At 36.7% G+C, this 21,420-nt stretch overlaps 1 protein-coding gene across 3 annotated transcripts in view; it reads right to left on the bottom strand.

Moving 5' to 3' along the window:
• cacna2d1 (calcium voltage-gated channel auxiliary subunit alpha2delta 1) overlaps positions 1 to 21,420 on the bottom strand; it is a 160,976-nt gene that overhangs the window by 94,388 nt on the left and 45,168 nt on the right. For all 3 annotated transcript variants that reach the window (XM_088339834.1, XM_088339835.1, XM_088339836.1), the window contains exons 4-6: positions 12,559 to 12,618; positions 8,980 to 9,015; positions 4,591 to 4,720 (exon numbers count right to left, since the gene is read on the bottom strand). In XM_088339834.1, coding sequence (XP_088195960.1) covers positions 4,591 to 4,720; positions 8,980 to 9,015; positions 12,559 to 12,618 — 226 coding nt within the window. The remainder of the gene's footprint in view (positions 1 to 4,590; positions 4,721 to 8,979; positions 9,016 to 12,558; positions 12,619 to 21,420) is intronic.

Genomic DNA, 21,420 nt, shown 5'->3' with positions numbered 1-21,420 from the left:
ACAGCGTGTCACATAAAATGTCTAAAGAAACATTCTTTTTTAAAAAAAACACCAGGCCATGCATGGGATTTTATTTTATATGGTAATTTAATGCTAAGTGGTTTCCTTGATTTGTGTTCCCCACACCCCAAAAATGGCTTATACGTAACTGTAAACAGACATTTGTCCCAGCTGAGCCGTCAGAACATCCCTCATTCCTGGATCGAATCCAGTAGCTCTGATATTCATTACTTGCAGGCAAGACACGACATTTTTGAGTGAGGTGTATTATGGCACCAAGCCCAGGTTATAACCGGGATATGTCAAAGGAACAGAAAAAAAAATCATAACCGGTTGAAGCCCAGAACCTTCAGAGTCAGAAACAAAACAACACCGGCATCCATATTTAATGCTAAGTATAAATCCCAACAATAAAGGGTCATGGTTCTAACCTTGGTACCAGAAGGCTTCACAGCAGGACATTAACCTGTCCACTTTCTTTGTGTGAATGCTGACACATGACATTTCACCAAATCCCAATTAATACATTTTGTAAGTCAAAGCAACACGCACAGTACATCAGATTCCTCTCAATTTTGATACCTGACCAAGGCTACAAAACTCTCCATAAATTTGGTGACACCTTCATATGAGTTCTGTTGGACTGTGGACTCAAATGTTGTTTATAGCGTCGGAAAACCCAGTGTGGTATATTTGAGCTGTGAGGATAGATTTATGTAGTATGCTACTAAAAAAACTGTAATATGTGTAGACAGAAAAAAAAAATGATGTGTGTTGTTGTAGTGGTATTTTTGTAAGTTCTGTGGCACGCCTATAGCATACTTACTCAATGTTTTTTGTCATTTTTATTTAAAGATTGTTGACAAAACTATACAGGGTTGTCCAGTTAATACATTTTTAAAAAATTAAAGTAATCTATCCATTTGAGATTGAGAAACATGAGTAAGCAGAACAGTTTATTTTATAGATTAATTAATTCTTTTACAGCCACGTTGGACTTGAACCTTTTTTTTTTGGCAGATTTGTTTTTCTAATGCTGTGCTAGTGCAGTGATGTAGTTTTTCTCAACCTTTTTGAGACAAGACACATGTGTTTTAACGAGAGGCACTCTGTGTCACGAAACGGGCCAGGAAGCAGGAAGTGTAATCTCAAATGCGTAGACGATCTGTCACTTTAATTTAGGAAAGAAAAGTTGTCCAACACAAACGAACCAAAGACAAAACAAAACAGGCTTAAAGGCAATCAAAATTACAAACTAGGCATTAACTCAGAACAAACAGGCATGAACAGGTTTTCCTCAAAGTTAAGCAATGGTCTGGCAACGGGCAGTCCCAAAAGGAGCGCAAAAGTACTCCACAAGCAATCAATTCAATGCGTCTCAGCTGGTGTCAAGGGGCGGGGCCAGCTGGGTGCCATGACGGCCGTGCAGGACATGACACACTGTCTAATATTTGACCACTACTACTGTTGTGTAGTGCAGGTATCGCGGGAACGAGGGTGCCCCCTAAGGACACCTGTTATAAAAATAGCTCAACAGTGCGGGGTCATTGTGATTTTCTAGTACAATGATTTTTTTTTAATTAGTTGAGTCCATTTAACCCTACTTACAGTAATTTCCCACCAATGAACGAGACTCTGGTGGCCCGCCATAGTCTCGTTTGGGAGAACACCTTGCTGCCTGCCTGAGAGTCTCCATGAATGGACGAAGCCCTGAAGTGTTTAATTTTGGAAGAGCTATGGAAATTTTCTTTACAAAGCCAAGAAAAATTAAATGTTCAATGGCAGGGTGCAAAGTGTGTCAGTAGTGAGTGAATGAACAATGGACTGAATGTGTGAATGAATTAATGACTTTGTTTTATGGCTTTTTGACTTAAGATTAAATTTAAAATATTCCTGATATGACTTTGTGTTCAAATACAGCAATTTCTATTACATTCAGTGGCCTCAAAATGCCCTAAAGAGATACACCAGGCTTGAAAATGTACACACACACCCTACCCCGAGGGTCAGAGATCTTCCCACAACTTCCTATGGGAAACACTGCTGGTAAAAATATATTATTAACATAGTAACAACATAGTAATACCATAAGTTGTTTATCAATCTGGGGGCCATTTACGCAAGTTAGGAACAAAAAATAGCTCTCGGCTAGAAAAAGTGCGAGACCCATGGTGTAGAGCAACCAAAAATGGGTGCTGCAAAACACAAAGAAGAATACAATCTGATCTCCCTTAACAACAAGATGGTGGATCATTTTATGTACCATAAATACATTTATTGACTTTCGAGTTTTAAAAAAAAGCATGTCGATATAGTAGTTTCTGTAAATTTGAACTTTGAAGTGCAACACAAATAAACTGTTAACAATATACCATACAATTCTGACTAAAAGCTGCAATTTTTATTCAAAGCTTTCAATCCTGCGGCTTATGCAATGATGCAGTAAAGATAAGACAGGTGGAATATACCTGTATGTGTAGAGGAAGACACATGTTTAATGTAACTTCAGGCTTTGTGCATTAATAAAACTAGCATAAAGAGACCTTCATCATTGTAAAGGTGTCAATCGAAAGGGGAGGGCTAACTACCATATTGGGAATATTTCAAGTCTGTTTATTTGTAAACAGAAATATTATGGCAAACTGAACGGATCACAAGAGAAAACGACTGAAGAAGCAGAATGTGTTAGGAGGATTCCATTTACCTGTTCTCATAATCGTGTGTTTTGGAGTAAACATTTTACACGGTTGAATTCCATTAAATGTTCCTTGATGTAACGGCAAAATTTTCACTGACATCCAAAGAAGTTGAAGACAGCCAGGGGACGTAATGGTGAGTTACGCCAGCCTTTTAGTTTTTTGGGTATCATGTTTCGGACTGATCACGATGTTTTTCTGACGAGTACCTTTTAAAATGGTTATCAGATTTTGAATTCCAAGTGTTTAAGCTTTCCAATGATATGCGGCATGACATATTTCAGTGACCGGTGACCTCATACAGACACAGACACATGTTTATCAAAAAGGGACTGGTCAAGTAAACATATGCTACTGTACTTCAAATATTAATTCTCAACAAAAATAAATAGTTCAACAATAAAATACACAACAAATTGTGTTCAATACTGCAATGTAAATCTAACAACCTGAGAAAAATTATACTTTCTGTACTTGTTCCATCATAAATCCAGCCAAAAAGACTCTCCTTACCCCTTCTCAAACCAGTGATTGTATGTGAGTAGCAGAGGCTTCTAAAATCTCACGCCATATAGCTTGTTCCTCAACAAGAAAGACACATCTTTCGCATCGTCCAGCTTCCGTGTAGCGCAGCTTAGTATAGCGGTCAAAAATCGTCTGCCCTTTCGGGTAAGATATCTGCATTGCTACCTTTATGCACCACAGAATTATCGGGTGCCACCACACGGTCAAAACAAGAATAACAGCTCTTACGGCTGCTATTCTCGAACGTACATCGATGACAAAATAAACAGAGCAGGGTAGATTCACTACGGCTAATAGTTTCTTCAATTTATTTAAAGAAACGCACCGCTTTTGACTGTCAGCAACAGGAAAGGCATTGCAATGGTGGAAAAAATAGTTACGATTACCACGTTACTAAAAAATAACGCCGTTACCTAACATATATAATGGCATTATTCCCAACACTGACTGGCACTATGGTTGAACAACAATGTGCTAATGTAGGATCTGAGGCGAAGCAGCTCAAAAATGTAATTAGAAAATGGCATTAAGGTTGGATTCTTGTAATTGGCTTTAGAGTAATTAGAGCATAAGCCAGAACTGGAATGTATCCAGCGTGCCAACAAGGGAAAGACATTCATTTTAAAGCATTTGGCAGGTAAACGAGAGAAACGGAAGGCAAGCGGCAAATAAACTCAAGCTTGCAGTTAACTTGACGATGCCATTATGCACAAAATGTATTATTAGAGTCTGGGGTAAATGTTTTTTAATACGCTCCTTTTCTGACTTGAAAGCTGCATTGTGTGGAATTTATTTATGCATTTTTCTGAAATGTTAACGGCGTTTCGCGTCGAAGGAAGATAACTGCTCCACATTGGAAAGAAGTAAGAGAGAATCAAACAAAGCGAAGGAGCTATTCAACATTTAAATCGTCCTCAGCAGCTATGACAACCATAGCTCAACTTAAAAAATACTCAACCGTCGAAATATAGTGTGAGTCTCCCTGCAGATGAACGTAGAGAATTGCATTGTGTTGAATATTTGAAAGCGATATAATTTGCTGTTTCCCATGGATATAGTGAAATTAAATTTTAAGATGATTTTTTGGGGCATTTTCAATAACCACTTCTTCAAACGAGGTCAAACAAGGCTCCATTCGTTACCTGTATAAATGGTACCTGTTTCAACTCATTCTAAGAATAAAAAAACGGGGACATTTGAATGGTTCATCCATTTTTCTGGTGTCTTTCATAAATGGAAATTACATCTAACAGTTCCTTTTTCTATTTGTATCCCCTTTTTTTCTCTCCTTGCTGGCATATTTTAGAAATATAGCAATATCTTTTGATGCTGTTATCATGTGTCAACTGTTTTGCTTGTGTGCACTCACAGCCATCATAGATGTCAGTTGGGATATGCACAGCTGTGTGGCTGTGGTCCGTGAGGCGCCGGAAGGAAGGATCTTCCGTAAAATCAGGCCGCAGTCGGGATTTGCGTCCCTCAGTTTCGTTTGAATCCAGCTAGTGAAGAAAAACAAGAGATAATTAACTGGAAAATAGCCGCCGCGGCTACCAACAACAACAATGACAGGTTCACTATAAAAAAATATATATATCAAACATAAATATATAAATAGAAGTGTTTTTTTTTAATTGAAAATATATAAAGTGGATGTATTGAAATCGTAATTTAAAAAAAATGTAAGTAAGTATTTGCATTTATATATATATATATATATATATATATATATACACACATATATATACACATATATATATATACATATATACACACACACACACACACACACATATATACATACATACATATATAAACCTTAATTAAAAATACAAATAAACATTAAAATATGACTCAATACTTTATAAGATTGTAAATTATTACTTTAAATAAAATGCAGGAATTAAAGACATGCAAGCACAAAAAGCAAAGACTAACAGCATAAAGATCCTACAATATGTCATAAACATAGTATGTAACGTCATTGCAACAAAGTCAGTTTTCCAACAAAAATATGAAACCCACAAATGATGCAATGTGTATTGTATGATGTAAATATGAACAAAACAGTCCTACTCAATATTTTGGTAACAGGCTCAAACTTTTTTTCTTTTGCGAAATAAAAAGTTTTCCCCTGTGATTTAGGATGTACGTTGTACGCGCGTTGGGAGGACGCTTTACAAAAATGGCTACCAGGTGATAAAGGAACTGTATCTTAGTCAGCTATTGCTAACCATAGAAACCACTACCATCTGTTTATTGTGGGGTAGCAAACCCCTACCCACAAAACCGGCCTGGTAAGGGACGGCTGCAGCCAGGCTTTTCTTGACACACCACAGGAAGTGTTGCCTAGACTACCCAAGGGGTTAAGGGATCTGTGAATAGTTAGTCTCATAAATAAATGCCAAGTCTTAATCAGCCTGGTAAAGTTTAGATTGTATCACCTTGTTTCAGAAGAAAAGAAAAACAACGGTTCTGCTCAGCAGTTTAGACAAATTCTAAGTAATATGCATTGAAATGTAGAGGACGCATATGCGAAAGGAGTGAAAAGGGAGGAGGGCAAGAGTGCCGGTGAACACTTGTTTCCTAATAAAGCAACGATATGGCCGCCTCATATATCTCATCTGTCAATTAGAGGGAGAACCTTGGCAGGAACCTCTTCACCTGCAAAATAAAAAGGTGCAGGCGGTAGCGGGAATGAAGTAGTCATGACAAAAGAAGGAAAAGAACAGAAGAAAGCTTTGAAGGACACGACACTGAAAAAAGCAAAGAGCTACAAGACGAGCACGAGGATGTAGATGAAAGAGGAAGATGAAGGATGCGAATGTGAATGGGAGGTCAACCTATTGACTAGCGAACATCTGGGTCACTTGGATAACACCAGTATCCGGGCACACTTTCTTCATTTTAGGCAACAAATTAGAGTTGATAAAACCACAAAGAATATATTGCGCATGTAACAGAGAAAATACAACTCAATATAATATAATATAAGCTTTGCCAATTTATTAAAAATGTGTTATTTTATGTCTTATTTTAAGTGTCTGCACATTTACAGTATAAAATTCAGTGTTTCTTCAAGTTAATTTTACACTCTTTCATCAAGAGAAATGTTTGCACTTGGAACAAAAGTCAAGTTAAAAAAAAATGAAAATACAAAAGTAAATAGTTCTCAGATCCTGCTCGTATCTTGAACAAATGTTCCCAATAAAAAATAACTGAAAACCGATTAATCCGTTCCCAGTCTCGCAAAACAGCCATAAAACACATATTCCTAATGAATGACAAATTAAAAACAAAATTATATTGGTCTTAAATATAAGATCAAACAAAAACAAAAATCAACAGAACTAAAAGATCACAAGGAAAGTTTCATATTTTTTATCAAATGTTCATGCATTTGTTTTCTAAATTTTCTGAACATGTTTTCACTGTTAATTACATTAAAATCAATTTCTTATTTTAAAACCTGTGTTAAATGTCTGAGTATCTAAGAATCAAAGGTCCAAGACTACTTTGACCCATTTCCTTCATACCTGTGGACTATTCTGCAGTGAAGGACTGCAACTAACGAATTTCATAATCGATGAATCGGTCGATTATTATTTTTTTTTCGATTAATCGATGAATTGGATTTCTAATTTCCCTCCTATTTATTCCAATTTTGAAGTTTTGGACAGATAGTGCACAAAACAAAATATTCTATTATATAAAACAATAAAAAAATAGAAGTTGTCAATTAACTTGATAAATAAAAAAATGTATATAAATGTATGCTATACACCTGCAAATATGTAAGATACTCTTATCCCATCACTTTATCCACAGATCATATTAAATTTGGACTTATACAAAACAAAAAAGAAAAAGCAATACATTTCAATTTGTGTAGATTTTTTTATCCACCAAAAAATAAATAATAAAAAAATGTAAACAAACCCACTTTTCAAAATGTTTTGTTTTTGGGGGCTACATTTTGGAATATGATAAACATTGCTAATATAAAATGATATGTGCTCAAGAATTTTCCCCCTGGGTAGAGTTAACATGCCATTTCTATTTACTTTTTTTTATTTTATACTTACTTTCTGATTGTTTTTCTCTCTATCTCTGTCTGTTCCCTTAAAATTGTTAACTTTGTTTCATGCTAAAACACTCACAAAAAACTACAAAGTTGACACTTTCATGTCAATTTTGTTTGTACATGATGCAATGTTCAAAATGTAGCATATAAAAAATAACATAGCCTTTTTATAAAAACTGTCTTGGAGCCCTCTGCCGGACCAAAGTGGTACTACAATTCCCAGCGTCACAACGAAATGGTGTTCGTGATTCAACAAAACGAGGATCTATTTAGTTGCCAACGCTTTTAATCATCAATTTTATTTGATTTTGTCGATTTGTTGTTGCAGCACTACTGCAGTGTTTTCGCACCAATGGCATTGAGCAGAATTGAGCGTTATCCCAAAAAGTTCATATTAATTTTGTTATATTTAGTTGATAGATATTCTATATGTGCAGTTATATCATTTTATTGCAACTGTTATTTTGTGACTAGAAACAGTAATAGATCTATAGTTATTTTACATTGAGGCTAACCGGTGCAGAGGTTCAATTCCTGCAACTGGCCTCCCTATACGGAGTTTGCATGATCTCCCCATGCCAGTGTGGGTTACCTCCAGGCACTCTGGTTTCCTCCCATTATACAAAGACATGCAAGTCAGGTCAATTCATGACTCCGAATTGTCTGTAGGTAAGAATAAGCATGTGAATGGTTGTTTGTCTTTGTATGCCCTATGACTGGCTGGCAAATAGATGAGGGGGTCCCCTGCCCACTGCCCGCAGATGCCTGGGATTGGCTCCAGCACCCTCCATGACCCTAGTGAGGATGAGTGGTGCAGAAAATTGATGGATGGATTGATGGATAGAATAGTTACATTTGATAGTTTCATCAGGCCCTTTAAGGACAGCTGATGTGGTCCTTGGTGAAAGTGAGTTTGACACCCCTAATTAAAAATGCTGTTGTTATTGATAAGTATATTAATATTTTATCAATTGTTTACTTTTTTGGAGCCTTGCCCTACATGCAAACACATCATTGTCAATTGAAAATATTAAAATATTTTCATCTTTTTTACCATACCTGGCCTGTCTAATGTTTATATTCTACTCCATGTGTAAAAGTTAGAATGAGAATGATTCAATTACATTTTCTAACCATTCAACAGTTGAGTGCAAGATTGAAAACTACGGATTTTCTTACTTGCTGGGAGCCATGTGTCATTTTTCTCACCTTAGGTTAAAAGAGGTTACAAAATAAAATAATTAAAAATAGTTAAGATCAAGAACACGTCAATCAGTAGCTTACAAGAGATGCAAATTAATTTGAGTTAGGAAGCTGCTCCATCAGATTACTGTTTGATTTATTGCATCACTTTTTGCAGAAAATACTTTTGTAAATGAATTAGGGAAGATAATTTTGTCTTTTGGAGGTCGGCACGAGTGCAGCGCCAACTACTTTTGAACGTATTCAAGTATCAATCGAAATTGATGTTGCATTTTTTGTGTTAAGCTGCATCTTTTTCATTTTTTTTCGAAGAAAGTAGCAACTCGGAAATGTGACTTTTGTCTATGTTTTGACCTGATATTCTTATTACTGACTCACACAAAATACCTTAGAATTGATTTCATTTTTAAAACCCATTTCAGTGGAATTTTCTTCCAATACTTTAAAATAGGTCAAAAGAGAATAAACACTTACGTTGTCCTTGGAATTGTAGTATGCAATTTCATCCTCCTGAAAACAAGCACATGAGGGAAAATATAAAGTCACCAGGATATCTGGAAAACAAAATGATGGCCTCTGTTCCCATAATCCTCCAACAGCTCTCCAAATGGATGATAACATGTGTTATCAGTTCCTGTATTTACTGCTGCCTACAGTCAAAGACTATGCTCATATGCAGGGAATAATCCGATTAGGATCAGAATTCAGATTTTTGGAGTATTCCTAATAAACCATTTACATCTCTAGAGACTGTCGAAATACCCAGTATACATGCTCCTGATCTGCCCCCAAGGAAAGGTTAATTTAAGTTTATTTTTCATATTTACTTTGAAGAAACTCTCAGACAGGAAGAGATGTCTGTCACATTGGGAGCTGTGTTGGTTCAGTATAGTTAAGACATTTTCATTGACAGATGGCATTGTCACCGTCAACAGCCATCAGCTCCATTTGTGGTGTCTTCAACCTCATCGTCTGTAAAACTTCTATAGATATTGTTTTGTTGACAAATATTTTTTATGTATTTAATTGATAAAATTACTTCGAGAATGTTGTCATTCATTTGTTGTGTGGTGGCAGTCTCACTCCATTTTTCAATGTATGTTTCAATTTTACTTTGTTTTGGATAAAAGTGGAACTTGGACACTAATCTTGACTCAGCACTTTTCTCCAAGAGAAGATATGCAACTGCTAAATTATGTACTTCACACACACATAAAGAGAGCAGAACAAATCCGATCAAGTTGGCAAGCATAAGCAAGGTCATTACTCAGACGACTCTGCATTTGACCTTTAACATCAAATAAATAATTATTTTATAAACGTCATTAAACAAAAATAACCAAGTCCCGTGCTTGCTTGCTCTCGCTCCAAAAATGTGCTCCATTGCTTAAAGATTAAATGTAGTTTTTTTTTTCTCTTTTCCTCATTATCTTTTCGGAAATTGCTTTCAACCTTATTCTGAACCTGGAAATGAAAAACTGAATTGTTTTCCTGATAAGTATGAATTTCCATCTATAATGCAATCTAATTGAAAGCTACCGATTTTGTCAATTCTTGTAAGGGATATCGAGAACAAGCTTATAACTCTTGGACTGAAATCTATCGCTACTTTGGACTTAAAAAAAAAACTCATTACAAAAATGCTGCACAAGATGTTTTTGCGCCATAGAAAGAAGAAGGCGGTAGACAGGACACGAATCCCAGAATCAACACAGTACACTCTCAGAATTCACAAAATTCATGTATCTGATTGGCTGCCCAAATACAACTGCGAAAAACGTTCAACAAAGCTGGGATTTTTATGTTCGCTGTTCTCGTTTTCATAAATAGTGCATCTGACCCCATGAAAACAAATTGGTATATATAAGAAAACGTAGTGAACAATTGCATAACAGGCTAGATTATCACTTTCGAAAGAAGTGAAATAAGTCTCACTATCAACATAATTCCGTCAGAAGTGAAACTGTTGTATGATAACCTCACTCTTTAAAAGAGGCATGCGAAGGACAGGGTTCCTACAACTGCAAGTTAAATTCAAGACTTTTTAAGAATTTTTAACTGCCTTTGGCAATCAAATTTGAGACCTAAGACATGCGTCTGCTCTGACAGGCGGGACTGAAACGACATCACCGTTTTGCAGAGGAGGGTAGTAACATTTAGAGTACATTTATTGCCCATCTTTAAAAGAAGCTATTTTGTTTTACATTTACTCGGTTACATCTACTTGAGTAACTTTTGGGAAGTCTTGTATTTCTAGGAGTATTTTTTAATCCCTATACTTTTACTTTCACTTAAGTAAATTTGAAGTTATTACTTCGTTACTTAATGAATCCCTCCACGCAAGTATGCGTCTGTCTGTCTCTGCTAAGGCACATTTATTTTGACGGAGACCTCTGTCAGGCGCTACCATGTTTAACCAATCAAACGTAGCAGCCTTGTCATGTGGCCATATTCAACTTCAGCGGGGGAAAATTTGTTTACGAATGAAACGGATCGAAAATGGCGCTTAGCAATTCTGACTATGAAAACACAGAAGAGCAGAAGAACCCCTGGCCTCACATCAAAAGCATGTTCCCCTTAAAAAGGCTGCAAAACACCAGCTAAAATATGCAATGTCTCCTTTGTTTGCATACATAAAAAAATATTTCTGCATTCAAAAATTCCACATCAAACTTGAGGAAATACGTAGCGGTAAGTTTCCCAAATTCTAACTTTAACTTTACTTCGGTTTTATTTGCTATGTATTACTTTCTTGTTTTATTGTTGTTTGATGTTTTTTGGTTTACAGCGAACTTAGGTGTCCAGAAAGGTGCTTTGAAGTAAAATGTATTATTATTATCCTCAACCATCCAGCGTCTTTGATTCAACCTTCCAGTTTTAAAAATGAGGTTTTTTTACATTAAATGCGTATGTAAATACGCAGTACATTGGAATTTAGATTCATATAGATATATTGATTTATATCTATATGGGCTAGCTTATTGTTCTGCTTGCAGAGCCTGTTAAAATAAGTATTGGGGCTTAAAATGTGCTAATTGGCGCTACATGTGCTTCATTTGTTTAATTGATTTATACCATTTGTATTTTATTGTTTATTTAAGCATTTGAATTGAACTTGAATATGTTATTCTACTTTGAGATTAAATGTGTTTTTTGTTGATTGATTGGACTTGATAATTTGATGATCTGATTGGTTGTTTAAAAAAAAAACCAATAAATACAACGTAGCTACAGTTACTCAATACTTGAGTCAATTTTCCACCAAGTACTCTTTTACTTTTAGTCAAGTAAGTATTTGGATGACTACTTTTACTTCTACTTGAGTAATACTATTCTGAAGTAATATTAATTTTACTTGAGTACATTGTTGGGCTACTCTACCCACCTCTGCTGTTTTGGTGCTTCCAATATTGTGGTCACGCGTTGTTGCCACAAAAGTAAATCAGTGAATTATTAAAAAGTCATTTGATAAATATTACAACATCTTTTTAGTTCAAATACCTTTTTAATGTGTTCATATTTTTAAGACTTTTAAAAATTGGATTCAAGACATTTTAATGCCACTTAAGGGCTGATTTTAGAATAATGCATTTGATGCATTTTAAGACTTTTTAGGGTTTCCGCCGGAACCCTGGAAGGAGCAGAGTGGCATGAAGACGACAAAATGAAAATCAAATCATTTTTATCGTCTTAACCTTATTAGGATGAAAAAAATTCTAAAAATATATATATTTTTAAGACACACACATACCACAGAAAATAATCCATTGCTATTGCGGTGGCGCTACTTCACAGATTTCGCATATAAGCGGTAAGAGTCTGGTCCCCATTGGCAGCGAAAAAACGAAGGATTTCACTATATCACGATTTTTTTTATACATTTTGACTGCTAGAAAATCTGAAAACTCACTGTCTGAGTGATTTTCCTGGCAAGCTATCTTTTTTGGGCGTTATACTGAAACAATTGAGCTTGTGCAATAATTGCCACAGATTGCTAAATATTTCCTATGTAAGTGGAATGATTTCAATGGAACTCCCAACTTTGTTTCTCACCTCATACTCATCTTTCCATTGATGTTTCATTTGGAACTTCTCAGCCGCTGTTGCCAGTTTCTAAAAGAAAATGAGGGGAAGGAAAAGAGAGGATTTTAGTTTGGAAAATGGGCGACATGATCTCAGTGACTGGGCTGTGTAAAAACTGGAAATGTGCACAAAAATCTGCAGACATGGCTACAATACTAGCAGCCTGCCCACGCACAGCTCCAACTGCCCGGGCTATCAAGGTCTTACAGCACTACGAGGTTAAAGGCCATGTCGCACTGCATAATAATGTCAGAGGGAAAATGTATTACTGTGTGTGAATGTGTGTGCGATGTGTCTCCCAACCTACAAAACGGCTATCCAGTCAAAGGCGAATGAATCACTGACTGGGCAGTTGTCACTCAAAGAGGACTCTGCTACAAGAAGACTGTGCCACTCTTGTTAGCTGTCCATTTTCTTTACTGCTTGTCCACATTGGTTTAAGGTGAGCTGGGGGCTTTCCCGGGAGACAGTGAGAGGGAGAGTACGCAGGAAACTGCTTGCCAGCCAATTACAAGGTACATGGGGAAAAAATAAAGACTCACAATAATATTTATACCTTTTGAGAATTTCAAATCTTCTTCAACAGAAGAAGCAACTACCGTAAATTCCGGACTATAGAGCGCACCTGATTATAAGCCGCACCCACCACATTTCGGGAGGAAAACCGATTTTGTACTTACACAAGCATGCGCCCACCTTGATATATATCCACTATTGTTGGCCGTGTCCACAAACACATCTCACCTTTACTCCACTTCCCGTCAGCCCGCGTTTGCCCCGCCCCTTCTTTCTCATTTGCTAGTGCAAAACATCAGAATAAGTTTCTAAAATAAATACATTACAAAAATATACAGTTGCAAATACATAGTATACATGGTTACACATATTTACAAAGAAAGACGGTACACCGAGAGTTTTCAAAGCTTTAATAATAGTATTATAACTTTCATCCCGAACGTGCCTGTGAAAGGTAGCAAAACGCTACTAGCAACACGCTCGCAACACAATAAACAACCCTGTTAAAAAAGACAAATCGAACTTGCAGTAAGCACGGTAAACCGTCTTCATCTTCCTCCTTTTAACTGACATCATCAAAGTCGTCCTCCTTCAGTAAGGGAAAGAGACTTTGTCATGTAGACTTCGTCCGACGCTCCCTTATTAAACAATACGCTAGCGTCACGCTCGCAAAGTAAAGTTTACGTGCGGTAGCTCTGTCTCCTTCTATATCGGACTGCTCGATTGCGTTTAGCTTGAATGTTGCGTCATGTGCCTTTCTTTTTGCAATTTGCATGATGAGGATATGTCTACGCTAATTTAATTTGTGCACAAGTTAAGAAGTTGCAGCCTAAATCTTACCTTTTGTACTCGAGCGCTGCTGGCAGCCGTTAGAAAAATTACATAAATTGGCCGCATCACTGAATAAGCCGCAGGGTTGAAAGTTTGGGAAAAAAGTAGCGGCTTATAGTCCGGAATTCACGGTATTTAACAGTGTTGGGTGAGACCTCGTCTAGTGTGCCGCAGGAAAATGCCCAATTTTATATTTGCAGAAAGCATGTCGTTGTGCTGTATTTTTACTTTCTTTGAGGGATAACCCGGCTAATTGTAACGTTCATCTATAACTATTGCTTTTTTTCATTATTTGCTCAAGAGGGAGTACTCAATGTCACTGTATTGTGTAATGCTACAAAGCACAAGGAAGAATACAAACTACGGAAATTCAAAGAGACCAAACCTCGCTGTTTTTTTTCTCTTTTTTTGTTACCACCCATTCACAAAGTTTTTGGTTTCAGGAGTGGGGGCCGGGGGCCTTATTCGTACCAGCAAGATGGCGCACAATCATGGCAGCTCCCTCTTGTTATATAAATACAAATTTTACAACCTATGAGTGTTCTTAAAAAGTGCAAGTTTATATGACAGTTCTTGTATGTTTGTCTAATATTCAAATCAGTTTTTTTTAATTAATTAAGTTGTTTATATCAGTAGGAGGCGCTAAATAATACGCAATGCTCTTTTGCCTTTTTGTTTTTGTTTTTATGTTTTCTGAGAATGTAATAAAAGAAACCCAGCATGTAGTAATATGCAGTGATGTATCAGTATAAAAAAAAAAATGTTATTTCTATTTTTGTAGAAATTTATTTAGTTTCATTTTTTCGGGCAAGCTTTTCATGTTTTCGGTTTTGGTCTGAAATTGCTTCCCAAATAATAGGTTGATATTGCTTTTTAAACGAACATATTAAAAATGTAAAATTTTGCGTTCAGACTTCTAGGGGCCCTTGCAAAATTAAAAGGTTGGGCAATTGTTTGAGGAATTCCATTTTCAACAGATGAGTAAATCATTTAATGGTTTAGTTTGTTTTTTTCAAACAAGTGTTTATTATCACTTTTGGGTTTGTCCTAAATTTCATTTTGGTGCATTTCTAATTAAAACATGGTGAGTATTGCTTCTTAAACAGTTTAAAATCACAAAATTCTGTGTTCAGAGTAGTAGGGGCCCATGCAACTTAAAATGGTTGAATAATCCTTTAAAGATTGACATATATAACAGATAAGTATATGGTCTCATCCAGTCAAGGGCCCTACTCAACCCCTAGACCAGCCCCAAGAAAGGCAGTTAATTGAACTGCTTTTAAGATCTGATCGTTTTGGAATATTTAGCGAAAGATTTTCATCTTGTTACATAAAGTACCCCAGGGCGCAGATATTAGCATTTACGAACATTTATGTTTATGAAACAGGCCATGTCAGGTGGGTGGAACTGAATAGTCATATAAAAAATCTCACTTGTTCCATCTCATTATTTATTCAGTGCACAGACAGTTTAGGGGCGGAAAAGGGAAAATAAGAGTGGGATCTACACATGTGATGAAAATCATTTTCGAAGTAGGAATCTTTTTTTTTTTCTCTTCCAAAGCTATGAAGGTTGATCAGTCTTCCCCCCAATGTGATGTGATGATTTTTCTTTATCACAATACTTTCTGGTCCGGGCATTGCACTGAAAACATTAAGGTTATCTTTTCACTTATTTTTACCGCCACTGTGCTCCACCAAATGATACGTGCACATGCATATACAAATCTGTCCAAGCACACACGCCTCAGTGGAGAGCAGACGGACACGCTTGTTAAAAATTCATGACAAGACTTCTGGGAGATGTGCTGGAAGATGTGTGTGATTGTGTCTGTTGCCTGTGTGCTAATATAGAAAGATAGCATGTTGAGCTTTTCTCACTTTACTAGACTTGTTCAGCATTTAAATTTGATTAAATCAGATTATGATTTTACTTTTTGGTACCCTGTATAACTTTTAAAGGCAAACACATTAGAATAGCTTAGGTTAAATTAAAATAGAATATGATATAATATAATATAATATAACGTAATATAATAGAATATATCTTTATTTTAATTGATAACAATGGAGCGAGCATTCTTTGCAACGAGATACCATAGAATATAAAAACACTTTATAAAAACCAAAAATAGAAAACCAAGATAAACGAATGTCAGAATAAAATATATTTACTTGGCATTGGTTGAACAAAAGCCTAAGTTGTAAGTGCAATTTATTTTATAATCATGTAGCAATGAGAAATAATGCATTTGCAACAAAAGTGTGATGAAAAGTAGTGCAATAACATTGTGCTGCAAACCCATTTTTCAATATAACTGACAAGATATAGATTTTTCACAGTATTGAACGCTTGTTTCGGGCGGTGATGGCTTTCACAAAGAAACTGTCTCTGGGCCTGTTAGTCCTTGGGACCAGTTGCACGCACCAGTCAAGTCAAGTCATGTTAGTTGTATAGACCTTAATCACATGAGCCGTACAGACCAGCTCGGTAGCCTAGATGGTAGGCCCGGTATGCCCGCTCCAAGACTGGGAGGTCGCTGGTTCAAGCCTCGGCCGAGTCATACCTAAGACTTACAACATTGGTACCCATTGCCTCCCTGCTTGGCGCTCGGAATTAAGGGTTGGAATTGGGGGGTTTGGTCACCTAATGACTCCCAACACAGCAGTTGGGTCTAAAAACCCGGCGCCGATCGAAGGCGACGAGTCACGTCGATAGCTTCCCGTGAAAAAATGATTTCTGGTAGATATCATGTTGATGGTTGATACTGGCTGAATAATAATATTAAATAATAAATTGACAGACACGATATTATTGCAAACTACAGATTATTACTACACCATCCCCTAATTTCAAACTTATATGAGGGCAAGGGAAAACTCAAAACCTTAGCATGAAGTAAATGAAGGAGAACAATCTCAAACCTGTGGATCTCTTCTTGGCTTTTGGGATCACTAGTAGACCAGCATTTTCAAAGCAAAGGCTCCGGACCGGAACATAAAGGGAAATTAAATCTGATACATATGAAGGAACAGGTCCATGCATAATTTTCTATAATACCAACAGAACCTTAAAATCACATCTTAAGCTAACAGGGAGCCAATGCAGGTTAGCTTAAATTGGAATAATGTAAACTTTGTCTTAGTTAAAAGCCTCGCTGCAGCATTTTGTACCAGCTGCAGGCTCTTGATTTTGGACTTTGGGAGCCCGGAGAGTACATTAATCTACGAGTTTGTAGAAGGTTTATTTGCATGTCCTTAATACCTGTTTTGATTACTTTTGTTTACAAATGCTGTTTGCCAAATATTGAATGTGATGATGCAGAATATTTGTGAATTAGGAAAAATGATCTAAAATATCAAAAAATGTTTGTTTTTTTGTTACAAAATAAGCTAGCTTTTTTAAAACAAAGAACAGGCTTGCAATATCCGTTTGGAGTTATTATTTTTATTTTTAAGAACAATGGAGGATAATACTCATTTTAAGGGTTTGATGAGATTATAAAGGCACAATATTTCCCACTGCCTAGATACGATAATCATTACTTCACAGTTCTTACTTTATGGCCACTGTGCATTGCAGGTTGAAAAATATTCCGTGATCCATTATCCCCGATCTCATTTTGCAGCGCGCAGGAAGCATCAGAGCACGATTTAGTCTGGCCTTGCTACTCTTTTTTGTAATGAACTGCATTGATGTGGCGCTGATACATTATTGCTGATCGTATATTGCTGCAAGCAACCAGCTCGGTGGTCTCACTGGGAGGTTGGCTTACAACATTGCCTCCCTTCTTGGTCCTCGGCATTAGGGCATTCTATTGGGGAGTCACCTAAAGACTCAAAAAAAGTCAGGTGTTGCAACACATTGGTTGGGTAGAACTATCATCGCATCAACATGCATAGTTGTACGGATGTGTATGGGAATCAGGGAAAAGGAGAGGAAAATCGAATGGATGAGAGCCGACCCCAGGGGTCGGCTCCCTGACTAATCAGGGAAAAGGAGAGGAAAATCGAATGGATGGATTTATATTGGTGCACGCGGGGACTAACAGAAGGCTCGTTTTTCAGGAGGTGTGCTGTTCTGGCCCATTCAAAATCAAATGCATGGTTGTGACAGCAATCCATTATCCATGGTCGACTATGGCTGAGAGCAGGGGCCGGCATTTTTTTGTAGCCCGCCTAAAAGTAAACTGAACTGTGTTTGCTGTTATCCATTATCCACAGTCGATTGATGGTGAAAAACACAGGCCAAGTGAGCAAATTTGTGTCATGACCGACGGCTCTTTTTTTTCAGTTGTTTTCACCTAAAATGAACAGCCCCTTGTGCAGCTGCCCATTATCCCGGATACATCATCACTATTGCTATGAGCGAGGGCCAGCAGAGAGCATCTTAAAAATCCGTGGGGCTGTAGTCTACTTTTTGGATTTTTGCATTTAGCGAAGGGTTCTGGTCCCCATTAACTGTGATAAACAAAAGATTGCGTTATTTCTTTTTCCTTAGAAAGACTTCGTAAACCTCAATAAATTAATGAACTTGGGTACTTTGGAACAGTCTTAGTGTAGTCTTAAACTGTCCACATCAACTGCATGACATAACAACGACAAAATAATTGCAAAACTCAAGTGCAATTGATACTTACAGAGACAGAAAAATACTCTCACTAATATTATAAACATAGCAAGCAGCACTTGGCTCAGGCTCCAGCATCTGCAATGTCAATATGGCAGAATTTGGGTAATGCTACCAAATAACACTGCTTAACAGATGAGCAAAGGTAAATGACCCAGGACTGTGGTGGCAGCTTGACACACGTGTTGTGCAGCTTCCTTTATAACTGAGTTAACTTTATTAAAACAGCCAGCAAAATTGCTATTCTATCTATGTCTCACATAGATCAACAATATCAGAGGAAAGGTGTATTGAGTATTATGATGTTTATCGTCCTATTTGAACACATATATGGCTAACAAAGTCCTTTATGCAAGCTTCATTAAGCTCCAGCAGTACAATTCAATACAAGAGTAAGACATTGGAGAGAAGTCCAATTTCATTTACGGAGACGGTCTGGCGGCTCATCAACAGTTGTAGAACTTGTTAATTTGTGCAATAACGGTGGAACACACTAAAAGAAGCAGTCCCTGGGAGACTTACTGCAAGCTGTCATTTGCACAAATTGATCGGCGCTCCCTCAGAATGAGATAAAGCAAATTTCAGCCAAGCAACAATTGAGTTAATGGTCGTCCCTAACTGGCCGCCCGTAACGATCTCCCTGTAACTGCTCATTAGTCTCCCCCTCTGGATTGTATTGTAGATGGCTCAGCTTCTACACTGTAATGAGTTCACTCAGTCACCGTAGATGACCACTGGAGACCCGAGGAGGAGCCACCAGCTCGGCTGTGGCTTTAATGGGGAGGATGTTGAGAGCCGGGTTTTAATCTATGCTTGTTTGAAAAGTGCCAGAAAAGAATACTAATTTTGCAGAGTGAGCAAAATCAAATTCCTCCAACTGACTAAAGGAGGCATGGGTAAATTACAGCCCATGGGCCACATACAGCCCATTAGGCTTTTTAATCCAGGCCATAGTTAAAAGGAAGTATCCATATCATGTTCCTAAGGTGTTACTGATATTTTATCTGCAATGTCCTCGTCTACCCAAAATATGCAGCACTCAAATCGCCTTGAACATTGTTGTTAGTTCCCAGCTGCATGAATGGTGACCGGAATGACAGTTAGGGTTCATTTCATTTATTTTTTCATTCATTTCAGGAAAAAACAAACCTTGTGAACACATGTAAATATAACCTGAATCAAAAGAGAATGCCTGAAAAGGAGTGGGACAAGCTAAAAAAATTATTATTATTTTCGGATTTGCACGTGCATCTGGAATGGTTAGTTGACCAAAGTTTCTTTCTTTTTTTTTAACGTTCACTTTTACTTTATTTTGTGTTGCTATTCTAGCTCTTCATTAAAAATGGAATGATCAAATAAAACGGACATACTTTGAAAGGCGATCCTGACTGTAATTAGTAGCTGTGATGCACATAAGTTCAAAATAGTGTTAAACGAGTACTAATTATTTGATGACACGCAAACTTGGTGCCTATTGGTGGCATTTAACAAGCTCAAAAAACAGTTGATTATATTTTGTTATAAAAATAAGTCCCATGTCCAAGACAACCATGTGGTAATTTTAGCAAAAACAAGCTTATTAGCAACTTTGGTGTCACACTTGTTCCCATTGTCCCCTTGGAACCACCTTCCCCCAACAAAATGAGTACGATTATATAAAAGTTATATTCGTAATTAATCATCAATTAAAATGTTCAGCGCTCAACTAAACATCCTCTGTAATAGCAGAAGTAACTGATTGTTAGCCAATTAGAATGCAGAACACAATGCACACCAAAGATCCATAACAGTACTTGTACTCTGCTACATTAGGCAACATTGAAGTCGTTACTTTGTTACTTAATAAATCCCTTCCACGTAAGTATGCGTCTGTCTGTCTGCGCTAAGGCACATTTATTCTGACGCAGAACTCCGCCAGCTTCTATTATATTGAATCAATCAAACGTAGCAGCCTTGTCACGTGACCATATTCAACTTCAGTGTGGGGGAAAGTTGTTTACGAATAAAACAGATTAAAAATATCGCTTAGCAATACTGACTATAAAAAAAACAGAAGAGAAGGAAAACTGCTGGCCTCACATCAAAAGCATGTTCCCCTTAAAAAGGGCAAAACAACAGCTATGTTATGCAATGTCTCCTTTGTTGGAGTTAATGGGCTAGCTTGTTATTCTGCTTACAGAGCATGTTAAGTATTGGGGTTCTAAATGTGCTGCTTAACGCTACATGTGCTTAATTTATTCATTTGATTTATACTTTTTTATTGTTTATTAAAGCACTTGAATTTACGTTGATTATTTTAAATCTACTTTCAAATAAAATGGATAGAATGGACATTGATAATTTGATGATCTGATTGGTTGTTTTAAAAAGATTAATAGGACTTCGCTTCAGGTATTCAATACTTAAGTATTTTTTTCACCAAGTACTCTTACTTTTCCTCAAGTAAGTATTTGGATGACTAATTTTACTTCTACTTGAGTAATATTATTCTGAAGTAACAGTACTTTTACTTGAGTAAAATTGGCTACTCTACCCACCTCTGCTCATAGGTCAAGAAATGAGCATGTACTTTATATAACATGAGCATAATCTAAGGAATTCAGACATAATTGTCCACTATCTTGGTGATACTGTTACCCAAAAACCCAAAAGTTCAGTGGTGCTGTTTTTTCACTATACCATACGGTGACATGTAGTCATCAAATAATACACACTGTCCCTTTAAAATATTGAAAGTAACATTAAAAATGAAAATAAGACTATGCAAATGAAACACAATTATTTTAGCTAAAAACAAACCTGGATTTTTTTGGGCTTATTTTAATATATTCTTCCAAAATTACCAAGAAGAGTTT

This window comes from Urocampus carinirostris, chromosome 7 (genome assembly GCF_059441175.1).
Source record: "Urocampus carinirostris isolate Australia breed hairy pipefish chromosome 7, RoL_Ucar_1.0, whole genome shotgun sequence".
NCBI classification, from domain to species: domain Eukaryota; kingdom Metazoa; phylum Chordata; class Actinopteri; order Syngnathiformes; family Syngnathidae; genus Urocampus; species Urocampus carinirostris.
The sequence above is the reverse complement of the archived record's forward strand: the minus strand, read 5'-3'. Positions and strand labels throughout refer to the sequence as shown.